Source organism: Melitaea cinxia, chromosome 8 (assembly GCF_905220565.1).
Source record: "Melitaea cinxia chromosome 8, ilMelCinx1.1, whole genome shotgun sequence".
Classification (NCBI taxonomy): domain Eukaryota; kingdom Metazoa; phylum Arthropoda; class Insecta; order Lepidoptera; family Nymphalidae; genus Melitaea; species Melitaea cinxia.
The window spans coordinates 14971557-14992313 of NC_059401.1; the positions used below are offsets into that span (position 1 = coordinate 14971557).

The 20757-nt window shown below is 32.4% G+C and overlaps 1 protein-coding gene across 1 annotated transcript in view; it reads left to right on the forward strand.

Annotated features, from left to right (window-relative positions):
• The first annotated feature begins 12461 nt into the window (after positions 1-12461).
• Positions 12462-20757, forward strand: part of LOC123656071 (ATP-binding cassette sub-family G member 1-like) — a 28743-nt gene continuing 20447 nt past the window's right edge. Inside the window, exon 1 of the mRNA XM_045591795.1 lies at positions 12462-12612. Within this exon, the coding sequence (XP_045447751.1) occupies positions 12462-12612 (151 nt within the window). The remainder of the gene's footprint in view (positions 12613-20757) is intronic.

The window sequence follows — 20757 nt, forward strand, 5'->3', positions numbered from 1 at the left end:
AATTTTTCTCTCCGTAAGAACCATCCTCGTACTTCAAGGAATATTTAAAAAAAGAATAAGCGAAATCGGTCCAACCGTTCTCGAGTTTTGCGCTTAGCAACACATTCAGCGACTCATTTTTATAGTATAGATTTGTTATATATGTTATTTGTGTGATGACAGACATAATATTCAGGGCCTGTTTCGCCAATTATGGATAACGCTATTTGACGTATGACGGTATCCGATGTTAAAAGTTTTTGAATCATTATTATTTTTTTAACATCTAATTGTACTATATTCATGAGATTATTTATATGATACATTTATGAGATCCGAGTGGCAGTTTTGTCAGTAGTGAGTATTATAGTTTATATATATATATAAAAATGAATGTTTGTCTGTATGTCCTTTACAGAATCGTAAACTATGCCTTTAATCATGTCATAATTTTCAGTAAAGTGTTGTGCATGAGCCCACAAAGGTGTCTGAGTTGGTACGACCAAAAAAAAAAGTGTAGCAACGCGCGCACTGTACAGATAGTTTCTTAATAAAGATAAAACAGGAACTAAGTAGATGAGTAGGAAATAAGTAACAGATAACGTAGACAAAGAAAAATAGAGTCTCGGTATCAAATTTGTTTCATTTGTTTCTCGCTGTACTCGTACACATTTATTGCATAATCCATAAAGAAATATTGGATTGGACATTTTATGTACATACAAGAAAAAAAAAATCTTACAATATAATATTTTTATAAACGCGTAAAATAATTAATAAAATTATTATTTACGTTGCGGCATAGTAAGAATTATCATGTTCAAAATATGGAGTAGTCCGACTGACGAAGTACAGACGATCACAGTCAATACCAGCTATACCAGTCGACTGTTACCTATAACACAAGCATTAAGTTTCTTACTTTAGGAACAGACTGTGTATGTGTATTGTGTAGATATTTATTTATTTAGTAGTGTTTCTGTGATGAGTAGAGAGCTGGAGCTCCTGGAAAGGGTCCATGGGCTACGATAAGCACTCAGTATCAGGCGGACTGTATGCATTTTCTCTACCCCAGTGATATAAAAAATGTCGGGCCGGTTGACGACTAGGCCACGAGGAAATTTGAGTGTGTATTTTTTAGTAGATTCTTAATTAATAAATAGTGTTTTATTTTGTTTCATTGGTCTGTATAATGAGCTGTTCTATTTTAGGAGTTCCAGATTTGTGGACTCGAAAATTATATCTCGTTTATACTCTTATCTTCATCCCATCCTTATCATCACTTCAACCTATCGCAGTCCACTGCTGGACATAGGCCTCCACAAGTTCGCGCCAAAAAATGGCGTGGACTCTATCTTAAACTCATGTATTATTTTAAACACATCATAATGAACGACTTCTTTATTTGAAAGGACACGACTCAAACACGATACGGTCACGCATAATGTCAGTTAACCTTCAAACTTGATCTGGCTTTTAGGCTTATTAAATACATTTTTTTATATTGCCTGTTTATTGATCAATGTCAACATAGCTTGTTAGACGGGCAGATTACATAATTATGATTACATAAGTTTCAACGTGACAAGTCGCCTGATTGATTCAGCCAGTAGCCACTGCTGGGCATAGGACTCTTTTTTCCACATACGAGAATAAATAGAGCTAAATCCTATGTGACAAGTAATTTAGGATATGGAGGTATACATCATAATGTCGAACTGTGAACCAGCTTAAAAATACGAGTTTGTTTTAGATTTTTTTCTTGTCAATGTCAATTATTTCGTTTTCTTTTATAAACATTGCTATGGTACATAATGACCACTATATATACCTGGTATAGTAGCTTTCTGTCCATGGCCTCAGCCGCCTGGAATGACGATTTCGGTTGTACCGTTTCAAATACTACCCTTCACGTCCCACTCAAAATATATATATACCCATATAAATAAATAATATAATATAATAAAAAAAAATATAGGTACCCATAAACCTTTTTAGAGTCACGACTCATTCTGCCTTTTAGTTAAAACCGCATATCCGTTGACGAGTTTTTAAGTCTACTGTAAACAGATGAAAGACAAACTCAGAGGACATTGTTTTATAAAATTTAAAAATAAATTGGTATTCTCATAATTTGCAAAAGGTTCTCACCGAGTAAAAAATTAAGGAAATCGCGCAAAATAATTGTAAAATTTCTGAAAACTTAACTACTATTTAAATTTCAATTTGACAGTTGATAAGACAGGACAATGTATGTTAGGTCAGCTAGCTAATTGCTAAATAAATGTACATAAAAACACACACACAAAGAACGCATATTATATACAAATATATATAACTAGGTTTAGGTTAGGTTTAATTTCAGAGAATACATTTATAACAAAAAAACAATTCGATATCGCACTTGTAGAAATAAATGACTTTAAAGTAACACAGATAATAGTTCAAATAATGACATTTAATAACTTTATTTTAAAATAAAATAAAGAATAATTTAACGCAATGTTTTAATTTTAGTTACAAATTAATGAGTCTTAGCAAGTTCTTTTTTAAATACGTTAAAATAGTTTACAAATTTTTATATATGAGGGTAGTATGTTATAAATTTTTGCAACTTCGATAGTGATCATTGTTTTACTGTAACTTGTTCGAATCTTTTTACAGTTGCTGCTTGACGATTGTTTGTTGAAAGTTAAGTTCTTACGGATATTCCTATTAGGTATTTTTCTGATTAAGACGCAAATTTTGCATATGTAAAGGTTTTTTATATGCATTATCTTTGTTCCATTGTATATTTTTTACAGGTGTTAGGTAATGATATTTATAAATCAATTTGATTTTATTTTGTAAAACTTGAAGTTGATTTATTTTGGTAATATAACTTACATAATAAATTTTTATATTATTTATATCGTAAAATGTACGATCATTAAGGGATAAAAGTCCATTCGATTTACATTGTAAAATTATGATTCAATATGTGTGTGTGCTGTGTACCTTTAAACATAATTACGAATTAGCTAATAATAATAGGTAATATATATAACCTACAATAAATTGCAATAGTTAAAGTCTTATCAAAAGTATAATAAAAGGTCGATTTAATTTTATAATATTTTTAATCCAAAGTTTTGATAACAATAGTGTTTTTTCTGTCTGTTCCTAAGGAACTTAATGCTTGTGTTATAGGTAACAGCCGGCTGATATAACTACATATTGTTTTTCAATAAATGCATGTAAATGTTACTTATATATAAATACATAATATGAATACATACATATATCACATCCAGACCCCAGGTGGGAATCAAACCCACAACCCGAAGTACAAAACAGGGTCACTACAAACTGTGCCAACTGGCTAGTCAACTAGTCAAAAACTCAAAAGTATAAGTTGATGCACCGGAAAATTTAAGTTATATTAGACAAACAACAAATTTGTGTAATTTTTACCAGTGAAATGTTAATTTAAGAATATCACCATTTCAACCTATCACAGTCCACTGCTGGACATAGGCCTCCACAAGTTCACGCCAAAAATGGTGTGAACTCATGTGTGTTGCCCATAGTCACCACGCTGGGCAGGCGGGCTGGTGACTGCAGGGCTGGCTTTGTCGCACCGAAGACGCTGCTGCCCGTCTACGGCCTGTGTATTTCGTTACCAGTAGTTGGATGGTTATTCCGCCATCGGTCGGCCTTTTAAGTTCCAAGGTGGTAGTGGAACTGCGTTATCCCTTAGTCGCCTCTTACGACACCCACGGGAAGAGAGGGGGTGAATTTAAGAATATAAAAGCTATAAATAGGGTTCTGGTCACCTAGAGCACTCCGACGACGCTCTAAGCCGAGGTGCGATCTCGCTAGGAGACACCCTTAGGGCGGGCGTTTTTCCCCCCCGAGCCCTCCCAGAGGGCTCCCATTCTTCCTTCGCGGCCGGCTTGCCTAAGTGCCCGGCCCCTCTCACCGGTGACGCTGTAAAGGCCGCTAGGGCCAACAGCACTCTTCAATTCGAAAAAAAAAAAAAAAAAATATGGTCACCTAACTGACCACAGGAACACAACACGGCTTGTGAGCAGTGTTGTTTAGCTGTGATCTTCTGTAAGGTCGAAATACTCGTACTTCCCCAGTCGGGCTGCTCCAGATTTTGAGAAAATTATTTTCTTGCTATACTCTACGTTAGATATTTTAATTTAAATTATTAATTACTAGAGACCTGCCGCGGCGTCACACGAGTACTAAATAAAAAATAAGTATTTGCAATGTAAGCGCAAAAAATTTTGTTTATTTACGCATCACATTATCTCTAAAACTGTCAATGTTCCTCTACGAAATTATGCATTTATTATACATATAAATCTTCCTCTAGAATCGCTCTATTTACTAAAGAAAACCGCTTCAAAATCTGTTGTATAGTTTCGAAGATCTAAGAATACAGACAGCGGGAAGTGACTTTGTTTTATTATTTGTTTTAAAAATCAATAAGAATTTATTTATTTCAAAGCAGGTGAATAATTAGGCTGACGTTTTTGATAACATTTATTTAGTTTTATTACGATTAAAAGTGTAATTATTCCATGTAAAATAAAAGAAAGGAAATAGTTATTTATGTTTTAAAAATAAACAAATAGAAATTGCAGTTAACAATAGAATAAATTTGCAAATTACTTTATTATTACAGTGTAGTGTTGTTAGATGCTTAACGAACTACAGTCTTTTCAATGTAGGATTATTCAACAACAATGTATATAATTAAAATGATACAAAATAGTACAATTTTACGAATAATACGATTAAAATCGACGGTCTTCGATAATTCTATGTCCGGAAACACACACTGTAGGTATATATAAAAAATGGCGTGAGGGGTCTATAGAGTCCCAGTCGGAATAAAGTTTCTTTCGCTTGTTGGTAGATGTTTGCTGTACAGTCAAGAACTGCACAAACATCTGTATGGCCAAAGTGTTGTGACCGTTGCTCCAATGCGGCGTCGATATGTCGTGATTAGCGGGTATTTATTCCATTTCTATTAGTATAATAGTCAGTTGCTGGGACCACTGACCTAACTGTGGTTAATTGAATACGACAACCGTTTTGGGAATGTGATCGTCTATCTAAAATATTCTTTTTTAGAACGAATCTATAGTTAAGGCGTTTGCGATGCTCTTAGTTTTCCAGGACTCCATTAGCTATGGTAACCGCTTACAATCAAGCGAACAGCATGGTTATTTCCCACCCTAGTTGTATAAAAAAATCTATACCAATCATAGAATTCGTTTGGTTATTATAAAAAGTATCAAACGAACGAACAAACAAATAACATCCCATTTATAATATTCGTAAAAAACGTTCAAGGTTAATATTTCAAAATAATTTTAATTTGGGTTTTTGCAATTACCAAAATTGTATAATATGTTGTGGCATCTATACCGATGTTATAAAGCTGGTGAGTTTTTTGTTTAATGCGCTAGTTTTAGAAACTACAGGTTTAAAACGGGTTCTATTTTAGTCTTAAATTACCCATTTATCAAAGAATGCTATATCTAGTATCATGATACGATCAGCATCAATGAAAAATTAATGTTTAATGGAAAATTTTAAATGAAATTTCGCAGCAAATATATATATATATATATATATATATATTTATATTTATATATATATTTATATACTAGCTGACCCGGCTAACTTCGTATCGCCTTACAGTGACTTTTAAGTATTATCACAAATCTTTTGTATGGGAGTATAGAAAAGTGTTGTTTTTAGACTTTTTCAGGAAATTTTAAATTTTTTTTTTAAATTTTTCTCTCTCTAAGAACCATCCTCGTACTTCAAGGAATATTTAAAAAAAAGAATTAGCGAAATCGGTCCAACCGTTCTCGAGTTTTGCGCTTAGCAACACATTCAGCGACTCATTTTTATATTATAGATATGTATGTTCGGGGATAACTTCGTCGTTTATGAAGCGATTTTACTAATTCTTTTTTTGTTGGAAAGAAGATATCCCTGATATCCCTGGTGTGGTACCATGATAAGGAAACCAGGATCTGATGATGATGTAGGAATAGTAGGAACCCAGAACCCCTGGAGCAGAAAGCGGGTTCACTACAAACTGCGCCAACGGGCTAGTCGAAGTTGACGTTGACGTTTTTTGAAGTTAGCTAGCCAATGAAGTATAAATTTTTACGTGCGTACTATGCACACAAATATTTTTTAATTTATTTATCGAACTATTAGCCTGTAAATAAGTTCTAGGTTTGTTGTTTGTACAACCTTGCCATTTATGTTAGCAGTTAATTTAGCAACACGTTTGCGACATACACATCATTATCACAATCATTTTACATGTCGGTAAAAAGTGAATCATTCGGGTCAGTCTACATTACGGAACTTCTATTGTTTTTATCATGGGACATTTAGAACAATAGTTCACGTGTGTGAGTAAACTTTTATCTCAGTTTTACGTATTGTGTTTTATAAATAAAAAATTAATTGTAATAGTACTGTAGGATTTTTTCTAACAGACTTCAAAAAGGTTACTCAATTCGACCGTTTATACTCGTATATATATATATATATATATATATATATATTTGATGTATGTTCGGGGATAATTTCGTCGTTTGTGAACCGATTTTTATAGTTCTTTTTTTGTTGGCATGGAGATATCCCAAGGGTGGTGCCATGGTAAGGAAACCAGGATCTGATGATGGAATCCCAGAGAAATCGAGGAGAATCCTCGAAAACCGTAGTGACGACTAGAGTGCGTTTGTTAATTTTTTTTTCGTCTACTTACGTTGTTTTACTTGTCGAAATAATTGAAGTCGGTTTTTTTTTCTATTATTATTATAGATTAATAAAAAATAGTATTTAAATTTTGTTATTACGTTGACTATAATATACGTGACAACCACTCTGGTATAGTGGTCACTGTAGGCGCCTAAATACCGACGGTTGCGGATTCGATTTCCGCTTAGTAGTTGTATAAATTTTTTGTTTCCGGTCTAAGTCTCTGTCCTTGTGGGTCTTACAACCGTGATTTGGAGAACAAGTAAAACTGTCGGTCCCGGTTGCTATTGTAGACGCCTGATAGCAATAGTTACTCACGATTCAGCCTGTAATATCCCACTGCTGGGCATATGCCTCTTTCTCTGTGTGGGAGAAGACGGCTTAACGTGCTCTCCGTGGCACGGTGGGGAGACAAGGACTTCACAAACACTAAGACTACGGCAAACATTTGGATGGCCAATACAAATGTTTGTCATGTGCGGTGATCGAACCCTCAATCGCCAGCGCAACAGCCACAAACTAATGCTGTGACTGTTGCTTTATATATAATGCATATTTCATATTAAATTTATAGTATAAATTACGTCTTTGTATATTTACGGAAAGTATAATTTTATAAACGTAAATTATGTTTTTTTAGTTAAAAATAATCCTTCATTTGTTAAGCGGAAGTAATTCGATGACATTTACATTTACAGGGTTTTTAACACACTTCAAAAATTTATTAATTTATTTTTATTTTTATGTGTGTTACCTTATAACTTTTTAGCGGTGCTGGTCATGTGGTCTCGGTTAAATTTGATGGAGATCTGACAAGTACTTTTTGAATTATCTCTCATAACGTGTGTTAATTGATTATTATTTATTATTTTATTTTTTATTATATACGAGTATAATAAAATGGTAGGAAAGTCAAAACTGTTCATTGAATATTTTTTTAAGGATTCTTGGGGTGTGATCTAACTATACAATACTGAAGCCAAAATATAGTTTTTAGAATTGTTGTCTGTTTGTCTGTATGTATGTTCGGGATAAACTCAAAAAGTACTGCATGGATTTATTTCAAATTCGGCATGAATATTATTAAGAAGTCGGGTCAACATATAGGCTACAAATTATCACGCTATCACCTACGGGTAACGAGCAGTGAACCTTTATTTCTTCAACGCATTCTGTAACAACGTGTAATCTAACAACGCATATTTGAATGTTGTTATTATGTTAATAACCATGCGTAACCAGCTTCCACCATGCATAAGCTAGCTTCACACTATAAATAAAGACAATCCGTAGTATATTTAGTATCAGCATTGCACCCTTGCGGGTCGCTAGTATTATATAACGTTAGTGAAATACCATCTTTAGAGCGTTTGTGCACTACAAGGAATTTTACTGTCCGACAGTCCGATTTTTTACGGTCCGATATGGCGCGCTATATAAATGTATATACTAGTTTGTGCACTATACATAATTTTACCGTCCGAAATTTTATCTGCCAATATTCCGAAATATCATCTGCCAAAGTAACCATAATTTAAACTTCATATTTGGTCATTGCTTCTATCAGTATTGGGAGCATGCACTGAGAATTCAGCTTTTATGAAATGACGAAAGTCTGGCCCTCTTGGGTTCCCGGTCTATATGTTATTTTGGGTGTAATAGATATATATTTCAAATTTAAAAATATTTATAAGTTATTTGTGTTATTATTCGTTGGTTGACATATTTTATTTGCTTTTTACGCGTAGGTGTACAATGTCAACTCTTTTTAAATATATTTTATTATTATAAATTATAAAATGATTGGTCTATGGATCCTCGATTACTATTATACGAAATCGCACTTACAGTGATAAAATCCGTACTTGTAAAGTAATAATTTCTAATTATAGCCTATTTACGTATAGAAAAGAGGAACTCAACATAACCACACAGCTTAGCCACGCCCCTTTCGCGTGTGAAAAATATTATTTTGAAAATTACAAATCTTCAAAATAATTTGTACTGTTAGAGTACGTTATGCACTTATAATGCATATAAATAAATATATGTATAGCGAACAGAACACAGAAATTCATATTTAAAAGAGAATTCATATTTATATATATTAGTTGACCCACAAGCAAATATAAACTTGTTTAGCTATGTACTTATTCTAATGTTCTGGTTTTATGTTGTCATACTAACTATAGTTGTTTTGGCTATATTGACCTTGACAGCGTCACTGGACGAGGAAAGATTACAAAGCACTGGTTGCAACGCCTCACTCTTAACGGTGCTCACTAGGAATGTCTTCTGCATCGGGGGTTTGGAAATAGACAAAATAAACATCTATATGTCTAATACAAATGTATATGGCTCATACAAATGTATGCCATGAGCGGGATCGAATCCGCTACTATCTTTTACCAATTCTGTGACTTGCGCTAACGCGTCGTCGTAATGTAAAACCTTGGGGATTATTTTAGTAGTTGAATTCTACAGTAATTTTGTTCTGAAAGTTTTCTAAGTAGAAAATGACTGTGTTTTCGGATTTTATAATGAATAAATATTTACAACATAGACACACACGGTCATTCGTTCCCAAAGTAAGCAAGTTAATGCTTGTGTTATAGGTAAATAATACATAATAATACATACAAACTGCGCCAAGCTAGCGCTACTTATATTTCTTTATCATTACGACTAACGCGGGCTAGTCGCAATGATAAAGGAATATAAGTAGTTCAGTATCGGATAACTCTAGACACACAGGGAAATTGGCCCTGTAAACGAGGTACGTCGTCTTTAGCGATGGATGTTTGTCTAGTAATTTAGTATAATATATTTTACATGGAACGATGAAAATAACGTGAAAGTCAATAAAGAACTTTTCATTTTCTATACACTCAATAATAAATTTATATTTGATATGAAATAAAGTGACGCTCTGGTGTAACGATGCGTGTGCCGTGTCGGCGGCGCCGGCGCCTAAACATCCCGCTCGGAGTGGTTATTTGTGTTTATACAAATATTTATTTCCAGTCTGGTTTTTAGTCCTTGTAGGTCCCCCATCGTGCCTCGGAGAGCACGTTAAGCCGTCGGTCCCGGTTGTTATCATGTACAACTGATAGCAATCGTTACTCATAGTAGGAAATATATCCGACAACCTAAATGGACATTACAGGCTCTGAAGCATATGAAATAAAGTAACAACATCACTATATTGTAGTTAGATCTACTAAATATGAATAAAGCTAAAAGCTTATAAACAATCAAACAAAAAATTATTGACCGACAAAATTGTCAACCGATGCTATACTAAAAATTTTATATGCCGATTATCCGCCAATTATCTGCAAATATTCCGCCAGTTATATGATATCTCATATTGGACCAGCATGGCTGATTAAGGCCGATACATTCTGCTATATGTAAAGGAATATCTATGCTTAATAACATTTTGAGGCTATGGTAACTAGGAAATAAGTGTACATATATGATAACTAGCAAATAAGTGTAAATATAGATATAGATAAGAAAAATAATAATTTTCAGAAATTAGAAAGGAATTATGTATTATGTGTGTATACTTCTCTATAAACAGAATTTATTAAGAAAAAAAAAACATTTTGAGGCTGTTTTAGTTTATGTTAGTTATTTTAATTATAATTTCCTTGTCAAATATTTGCAAAAAATAGCAGTGTAACGTGGCTAGTAATTTTTTAATGTTAGCTTATGAGCCAGTAGTTAAATAAGGTGAAAATATTATCTTTAACTGGGGTAGGGTACAGCAGTATATATCTTGGTTAAAATATGCAGCAGCCCGACTGGGGAAGTACCTCGACCTTGCAGAAGATCACAGCTAAATAATACTGTTTCATCATAACTATCGGGTTTTTATTAAAACAAGAATCCTCAAAATCGGTACACCCAGTGAAAAATTATGCGGTATAACACAGCGTAGGTCGACGAAAAAATTATCCACTAAATACGCATTATTAGATTTAACTTGAAAAGTACATATCCGATCTCAATTAAATTTAAATAGGATCACGTGAAACGCACTACCCTTCGATTTAAAAAAAAATCATCGAAATCGGTCCACCCAGTCAAAAGTTTTGAGGTAACATACATAAAAAAATACGATCGAATTGAGAATCTTCTCCTTTTTGGGAAGTTGGTTAAAAAATCTGCTTCGAATATTTCTATAGCGCTCGTAATTATAATATATAAATAATATAATAAATGATTACTCTAAGGTCAAAGGTAATGTGTTAAATTCGGTTGCGAAGATGCTTCAAACGTATTAATTAACATAATTTAAGTAATGACGATTTTTTAGACGCAGGCTATATTTTTAACCGACATAAAAAAAGGTTTTCAATTTGTTCTTCTCTCTTTTTTTTTGAAGTTGTATTTCTTTTGGTGCTTTAAAAATGATGTGAGTAAAATTTTACGATGCGCGCGGACACCGTCATAAAAAAACAGACACCTTGAAGTTAGCTATTTAACGAAGAAGAACCGGCTAGCTAGCCAATAAAGTATAACTTCTTACTTGCGTACATAAGTACACACACACTTTTTTTAGTTACTTTGTGTTACGTCATAAGTATTTATAATTTTTTTTATTCTCAAGTATGTGCTCGTCGTAAGGTTCGATTTCAATTTGAGCGCGATCTGACAAGTGGTTTTTGAGTTATCCCTAATTACGAGTATATGTATTATACTATACTTGTCATGTAAATTAATTATTATATTTGAGTCATTTAAATTCAAGTCGGTTTTTATTTGTTTAAGAACAATAACAATTATGTTGGTTTCTATTGCTATAGTAAAGATCTCTATCATTTGTTTTTGTACCTATTATGTACAGACAGAATGGTTACAACTTTATTACGTGTAAAGATATCGTTAACATTCTTAGTTAAGAATAAATTTTGGTTAAGTGTTTTTTTACGTTCACTATGTTAGTTTAAGGCACTATAAATATTTATATGAATGTTATTAAATGTGTAGAATCCGTCTGTTTGTTGAGTTGGTAACGTTATATTATTATCAGACGACCGTATTTGAATTTTTTATCTATGTTAAATTTATTAATTTCATGTTATACAGTACCAAAATTAGTCAAAGTCATCCTTTATTGACGAGCGATGGTAAATTGTGACGAAATTGCAATAATCGCGTCCCTGAATGTACGACTGCAAATTGCTTCCGATTAACGTTGATTAAGGGTTTAGATTTCGACAGAATCAGACGCGTGACTGTTTCACAGAATCAGGATTACATTTTAAGTAAAAAAAGAATTAATTTAATTTAAATAAAACATTCTTCTTATATATATATTATATATTTGTATCATGGTATATATTCATCGTTGGATACGTGTTGGCGCGTGTGATCCCCGCTTACGGCAAACATTTGTATCGGTCATATATCACCTACATTATCAGACGTTTGTGCTTGTATATTGTGCTAGTTTCCGGAAGTCAGGCACAGGAGAAAATCCTACTGTCGTTGAATAAGAAGCGTGTATGTTATTTTCGGATGTTATCTATAACACGAGCATTAGGTTGTTTATCTCAGGAACAGACGAACGTGTGCGTACGTTAAACATATTTATTTTTTGGTAATTTTTGCTTTCTAAATTTGAAATTTCAATTTGTTACAGATAAAAATTGTTGCACAGTTGAATAATGTCAAGGTGAAACAAAAACATGGAACCTATGGTAGCAATGGATACTCCCATAACCATAATACGAAACTCGCCTAAGGCGTTAGGATGTGCGCACTTATCTCATTTGCCTCAAAGACCTCCCATAAATCTCGGTTTTCAAGATTTGTCCTACACAGTCTCTAATGGAAAAGGTGAGTAATTTTTTATCTATGAATAAAATTAAGCTTTATACGCATTTAAAAAATATTTTGTTTATATGGGGAACAAGGTAATAAATACTTTTTCGTTTATTTTGATTGGTCTGTGCGTTGGCTTATATTTATACGAACATATATAACAAGGAATAAATTATATGATAGTGATGTAAAAATAATTTAAGAGATTTATTAATGTTGTTGTATTGTATACTTTGATAGTGTATTAAAAAAAATAGAAAAATATTAAAACAAATAAAATTAACAATTAATAATTTTCTTTAAAAAATAAATACAAAACAAAACGTGTTAAAAAAACTTCTACAAAAAGTTTTATGTTATTTTTTTTCTCAGTATCGTATGAAATTCGTAATTTTTCTGTGATTGCGATAAAACTGTTTCCGTTTATGATATAATTCGTGCAATATGACGAAAGCTTTAAAATTTGCGCAAAAAATAGTAAAACAGTAAATGATAAACATCTCTGTAAACTGATGTACCTTTAAAAAATTTGTTGCTAAATATTACATACATAAATTATGTTCATTTTTTGTTCATTATTCTTTAAATAATTAAATCATGAACAAAGCTGAGATTGTTACAAGTATTAACTTTACTTATATGACACATTAAAACTTTCGACGAAACAATGCAACACATTGCAATTTGAATAAAAACTACATTTTTTCGGAGGTTTCACGGAAAATAATAATCTTAACAATGGATCAATGGATTTCAAGTCAAATTAATTTTAATTTACGAGCTTTCTCTAGGTTTAGTTACGGGGTCCGTAAAATAACTCACTATAGATAGCACCGGGTTGCTCAGAACCGAATATAAAAATGCTCATATCGAAAATTTTGATCTAATAGGTACACCGTTCTATAGCTTAACTGGCTAGAGCACCGACACGTTCAGTCCGAGATGCAGGTTCGATCCCCGCTGGAACGGTCGATTTTTGATATGATATTAAAAATGATTAAAATTCCCTAGTGACACATTCACACAAAAATAATATAATACGAATAGAGTTAGGTACCTTTATATATAATATTTTTAAGTGAAGTTGTTGTTTCTCCTGCTTTGATTGTTTACTTAAGTTGGTAATGTTCATCAAACTTATATCCATATAGTAATTATGTATAAACGCTATTTATCTTTAAATAGCATCTGTTTAATATTTTCATATTTATTTATTATTTTATACAAAAGAAGTTTATCTCACAAACATTATATTTCTTATTTAAAGACCCATAAATTTTTTACCTTTCCATACTCAAATACAGTAACAGTTTGAATTAAGCTTATTAGTGCACACACATTTTGTAAATATCTTTAAAGAGAAATACTTTGCGGTTTTCGTAAGTAAGCGGCGATACAGTAAAATGCACGTTAGGTCAACGAACTCTCCTTAAAGCAGATCTATCCTGTGATCAGTTGCAAGGTTCATAGACAAGTAATTGCAGCTTGAAGCGTGCATTGGCCAATAGTTTCGAAAGTTGCGTAGTGATGTGACGACCTCTGTGCGAAGTTGTATCGATTAAAATTAATAAAAATAAATCGTGTAAGATTTCCATAGTAATACCTAATTCCAATGTATTTTAACTTAGATGTAGTATATATAACTAAAACATTGAATATAAATTAACTAATGATTGTAATATAACATATGACGAACGTATTAAGGACTTTGACATTATAAAAAAAAATTGTAAGAGATAACGCAGAATGAAAATAAGTATTGTTGTTTTTATTGACGTGACAACGTCTAATAAATCGATGAACGCCGGCTGCTTACACGAAAAAGGATGGCTCATTGTAGCGTTACGTTAATTGTCCCGTTACCCTCATTGTACGTTTGCGCCGCGTCGATCTCTTTCCACTCCATTGGCCTATGCCTAAACTATCGCCCGTATCAAATTTACAGACAACCATTTTTTATTATTATTGAAAAGCATTGTTATTATGTTATATTTTTTCTAGTTGTCTGTGCTTATTTTAAATATTATGTGTAGTTTTTGTATACTTATATTGTCATATATCATCTACCAATTTTAACGTGATCCGAAGCTGACGATGTTTTTTTTTTGTAAATATTTTTCGTTTTCTTATAATTTGTAATATTGATGTCCTATATGTATTAATTTAAAAAAAAAATTCGTGATTATGTACAGGAATTTTATAGGCTTTAGTCATTAGATGAGACTTGGTAATCTTTGATGACTTCATTTTAAACGTTCCATTGCAATCTAGACATGATCCACGAATATTCGGAACAAGGTCGTCGTATTATTTTTGTATGTTGTTCGGTTATTAGTAACTATCTTAGCACATTTTTTTTTGTAGTGACTATATATTAAGGTTAACTGCGGATGATAACCTTATTGGGTTACCTATCTATTATAATAATGTCATTGAAATCTATATGTTTGTATGTTTTGCATTATGACCAAACAAACACCCAGAACGGAGTTTTGCGTAAACAAGTATTGACGGATAAATATTTTTGACTAAAATGTAAATATGTTTTCAAGCGTCTGGTTTTAAAGTGCGTGTTCTATATCGGTTTTCATAAACGTATAAACATTTTAAAATATTAATTTGAAGTAAGATTTTTACACTATAAATCTTGAATCCATCCTCGTAATATATATGAAATAAATATAATTGGTGTAAAGACTAGCCCGTTGGCGCAGTTTGCGGTGCTTTCTGCTCCAGGGGTTGCGGGTTCGATTCCTGCCTGAGTCTATATATATATATATATATATATATATATATATATATATATATATATATATATATATATGTATTATTTCTATGTATATTTATAAAAAATACATATAATAGTCGGCTGCTACCTGTACACAAGCATTAAGTTGCTTACCGTAGGAACAGATAACCGTCTGTGTATATAATAAGATATTTATTTATTTAAAGACAGGTTGTAGTTAGTCCACAATGAACAGAAAAAAAGATCTATGCAACAACACAGTAATCAAACAATTAATACAATACAGACAAAGTATAATTACAAATAAGCAAACTAAAACATACTATTTTATAAAATATTTTAATATAGTGTTAAAAATAATTATTACAAATATCGATAGCAACGAGGAGTCCCTTCCTTATCTGTCGATATGCACGTGACTAGCGACCGTCCTGTGGTCTAAAACCGCTGCACGTGAGTGTACCGTGAAACCGAGGCATTGCCGATGCAATACACTGCTCTAGGGTATTCGTCGATTCATTACGTCAAGTACGACTTGAGTAACACATCTTTAAAACAATGAATGAAATCATTGAAACTTAGAATCTATACTTATATTATAAAGCTAAAGAGCTTGTTTGTTTATACGCGCGCTGTTGTGGGTAGTCTATTTACCATGGAACGCTAGGCTATATAATATCTTAGCACATTTTTTCCTCAAATTAACGCGGATAAAACCGCAGGGTGCAGTTAATATTATTATAAACTAAGATACCCTTCGAACTACATACATTCTTTTTCGTGTTTTTTTATTTTCTTTTATTCAAACTTTGTCCTGAACACAATGTACTCGAAAAATAAATAAATAACAGAATTATCAAGTTTGGTGCAGGCGGTCGAGAGTTATGCGCGTACAAATAGAACTTACATTGGAAATCTTATTTTTTATTTATCTACAATGCCCACATTTTATAACTCTGTTTGTACACAAGTGCACAGGAAATATTTGAGATTTGATTGTAGACAAGTGAACAGGAAGTATTCGAGATTTGGTTGTACACAAGAGAACAGGAAGTATTCGAGATTTGGTTGTACACAAGTGAACAGGAAGTATTCGAGATTTGGTTGTACACAAGTGAACAGGAAGTATTCGAGATTTGGTTGTACACAAGTGAACAGGAACTATTCGAGATTTGGTTGTACACAAGTGAACAGGAAGTATTCGAGATTTGGTTGTACACGAGTGAACAGGAACTATTCGAGATTTTGTTGTACACAAGTGAACAGGAACAATTCGAGACTTGGTTGTACACACGTGAACAGGAAGTATTCGAGATTTGGTTGTACACAAGTGAACAGGAACTATTCGAGATTTGGTTGTATACAAATGAACAGGAACTATTCGAGGTTTGGTTGTACACAAGTGAATAGGAACTATTCGAGGTTTGGTTGTACACAAGTGAACAGGAAGTATTCGAGGTTTGGTTGTACACAAGTGAACAGGAAGTATTCGAGGTTTGGTTGTACACAAGTGAACAGGAACTATTCGAGATTTGGTTGTATACAAATGAACAGGAACTATTCGAGGTTTGGTTGTACACAAGTGAACAGGAAACTATTCGAGATTTGGCTGTACAAAAGTTAACAGGAACTATTTGAGATCAAGATAATAAAGTGACAACTGTGACCATGGAATTAAATTTTCTCTTAAGTAATATCTGGTAACAAAATAATAAATTTTAAAGTTGAAATTGTCGCACAATATACGTAGCTGAAAATGTTTCTGTAGTAAGTATTTAGCATTGGCATAGTGGTATTATATAATGCTAAAAATAAAGCGATTTTCATGCGTGTAGGTTCTTCCTTACCGACTGTAATAGTTACCTATAGTTCCTCTCGCCCGTTAATAATCTCAGCGGATGTCATCCACGTAGGATGTCATCCACGTGGACGTTATTTATTTAGAACCATTTGATCAAGGTCATATCTGCTTATACAGTAATCTGCTTTATAAGGATTTATTGAAGTGTAGGTTTGTCATATCTGCCTACGTTACGCTTTAGCCTGTAATATCCTTATGATGGGCATAAGCCTCTTTCCTCATATAGGAGAAGGATCAGAGCTTTATCCACCACGCTGCTCCAATTCGGGTTGGTGGATATATTTTCTACAATGAGTAATGATCGCTATCAGGTGTATATGGTAGCAACCGGGACTGGCGGCTTAACGTGCTCTCCGAGGCACGGTGGGGAGACCCACAAGGATTGTACAAACGCCCAGACAACGGCAACTTTTCTATCGTAACTATTAAAAGGAAAACTAGCGAACTCGCCATAATAAATGCTACAGTAAATAATAAAGAGATCCCTAACAATATCGTGATTCGACACGTAACACACACATGTAAATATGCACACAATAGCTTGAAAGTTTGAAACGCACAATGCCAAATATATGAGGCATTATATTTGATAACAAGCACGCAATACAATCATTATCTTATTACGGGTATTAAACAATCCAATATTTTTTTTGCTCCTTACACAAGAGACCAAACGCATGTCACGAACAATTTAATAGTTTTAAACTTTGTTCGGGCAACGAAAATGCATTATGTATGCAATGAAAGGTTTCAAGCACGGAGTATTTCTGTGGTTTGTGGTTTCAAGGTTGAAGGAAGTCTGCTTTGAACAAATACTAGTTAACGAGTCTTTCTTTCTTAGTCAAATACTTGTGTTATTATTCTATTACACTAAGTAAAATATTTGGCATTGTACGTTTTAAATTTTTATTTAAAAAAAATACCAGAACGCAAATACTTTAAAAATAATAACGATGACGTACTGACTAAAATTAGCTGTTTTATTTAAAGAAAAATTCCAATAAATCTGAATTGTAATTATAATACAAAGGTCATGACTTCTTACTCGGTCTATCTTAAATATTGTACTTCAAATTAACTAAAGGTAACTTCTAGAAACATTTTATAACCTCCGATGCTTTTTTCCATTGATTTATCTATGTTAAATTAGCATCGAAGGAATGGTTATTCCAGAGATAGATAAAACCTAAAATCCAAATTTCTGCTCTATTTTAGTTTATTGAAGCTTACGAATGGTTTTTTTATGGTATCCAATTAAACAAATTTTGAAATTTGATTGAGTTCTGACGAGTAATTTATAGTTAGTTTTTGTTTATTTTATTAACTTACTAACCGACTTCAAAAAAGGAGGAGGTTACTCAATTCGACCGTATATATATATATATATATATATATATATATATATATATATATATATATATATATATATTTAATGTATCTTCGGGGATAACTCCGTCGTTTATGGACCGATTTTGATAATTCTTCTTTTGTTAGAAAGGATATATATAAGGAAATCAGGATCTGATGATGGGATCCTAGAGAAATCGAGGGAAACTCTCGAAAATCCGCATAACTTTTTACTGGGTGTACCGATTTTGATGATTTTTAATTTAATCGAAAGCCGATGTTTATTATGTAGTCACATTTATATTTCATCGAGATCTGATCACTTTAGGAGTAATCTTTGATAATGCGTATTTGTGTACTGCGTATTGTGTATATGCGTACTTGACTATTTTTTCATCTACCTACGTTGTATTACTTGTCAATATATTGAAGTCGGTATTTCTTCGTTTGCCTGCAAACACAATTATTTATTCTTAATGTACACCGAAATACAGATACATATAAAGAGAGATAAAATACATGATGAATAAAGGCGATCTTATCGCTACAGAGCGATTTCTTCCAGATAACTTTTGGGTACAGGACACGAAAAAGAAGCACCGGATAGAAGTGTGCACACAATAAGGAGGAGAAAAAAATCAATAATAAATAACGCCAAACAAATTGTTTACATATCGTGTATTTATATATTGTTATATATACCTTTTTCACTTATTTTATTTGTCACCTGGCCGTCTGCAAAGCAATATTCCTTTCATGATCAGGTTGTCTGGAAGAGATTGCTTTTTAAGCAACAAGATCGCCTGGTTGTACAATACATATGTGATTATAATTTTTTTAAACGAAGTTCTTTTCTTAAAATAAATAAATTTTGTATCATTAATTTTGTTTTATGTTTAAATGTGCAATAAAGTTTATTATAGTTATTACTTTTTGAGTTATTAATAATATTGGGTGTTTCATTGATTATGTTTTCGACTACCTGCGTTATTACTCGTCGTAAATTGAAGGCGGGTTTTTGCACACACAATTGTATTTAATGAGTTTTGACACGATTTTCATATGAATTCTGTCAATATCGCTAGTAAGATCAGATACAGGTAGATTACTATCGTACCCTTAGTGTTCCTGCAATACTGTGGCCAGATAAAAATAAGTCTCCATTTTTCTGGACCTATTTCTGTTTGTTATTCATCCGTCACAAATACTCGTTCATGTTCAGAGAGGTTTGCAAACGAGTGCGGAATTATTATTTGGAATATCGAATGAGTTTGAGTAATCGGAATTTATTTGTGTTTTTTTTTTCACCTGAAAATTTTGTAAGTATTCCTGAAGAATTATAGGAAGGTATTAATTTATTTATTTAGAAGGTACATAACACAATATTAAATATAAAAACATTTAATAAATACAAAGGTCATTTCGGACCACTCACCTTTTATAACTTATATATAAAATTCTCGGGTCACAATGTTAGTTAATACAGTGGCGTGCATAAAGTTTTTAGACAGGGTAGGCAGTCAAAAAAAATATGAACAGCCACACTGCAGCTACTTCCTGGCAATTTTTTCCTAATTTTTTTCAATTTTGTTGGGAATAGAGGCTTTTAGATAATTTCAAGAACAGACAAGTAAATTATTGGACACGTAAAGTGCATTTATACTTATAATGCAGGCATACAAATACACGTACAGCAACCAACTGATACTAATCAAACAAATCAGTTACTGGATAGACATAGTGACCTCATAAGGCCGGCACTCTAATAATTTCGTTTGTGTTAAACATAGGAAATCATTGATAACGAAATTGTATGTTTAATGAAAGCACTTGTTTATTCATAAAATAACGTAATTGTTATTTATGTGTTAAATCGATACGCCTGAACAATTTTTAATTTATCCGTAAAATCGAACGTGTTGAATTTCGATGCACTATTTACTTTCATCAAACACACATCTCTGTTACATATTTCACAAGTGAACTTATTCATCCCTAATATATTAATATTTTCACTAATAACAAGAACGCACAAACGAAAATTTAAAAGTGAATTGTCATAATATTACTCTGTGGAATGATTCGGATGGCTGATGCGATTATGCGACCGTGTCAAAAATCTTAATTATTGGTACAAACGGTATCGAATTCAAGACAATTTGATTTGACAGGTTATTCTTAGGCTGTGCCTCCTGTCATTGTT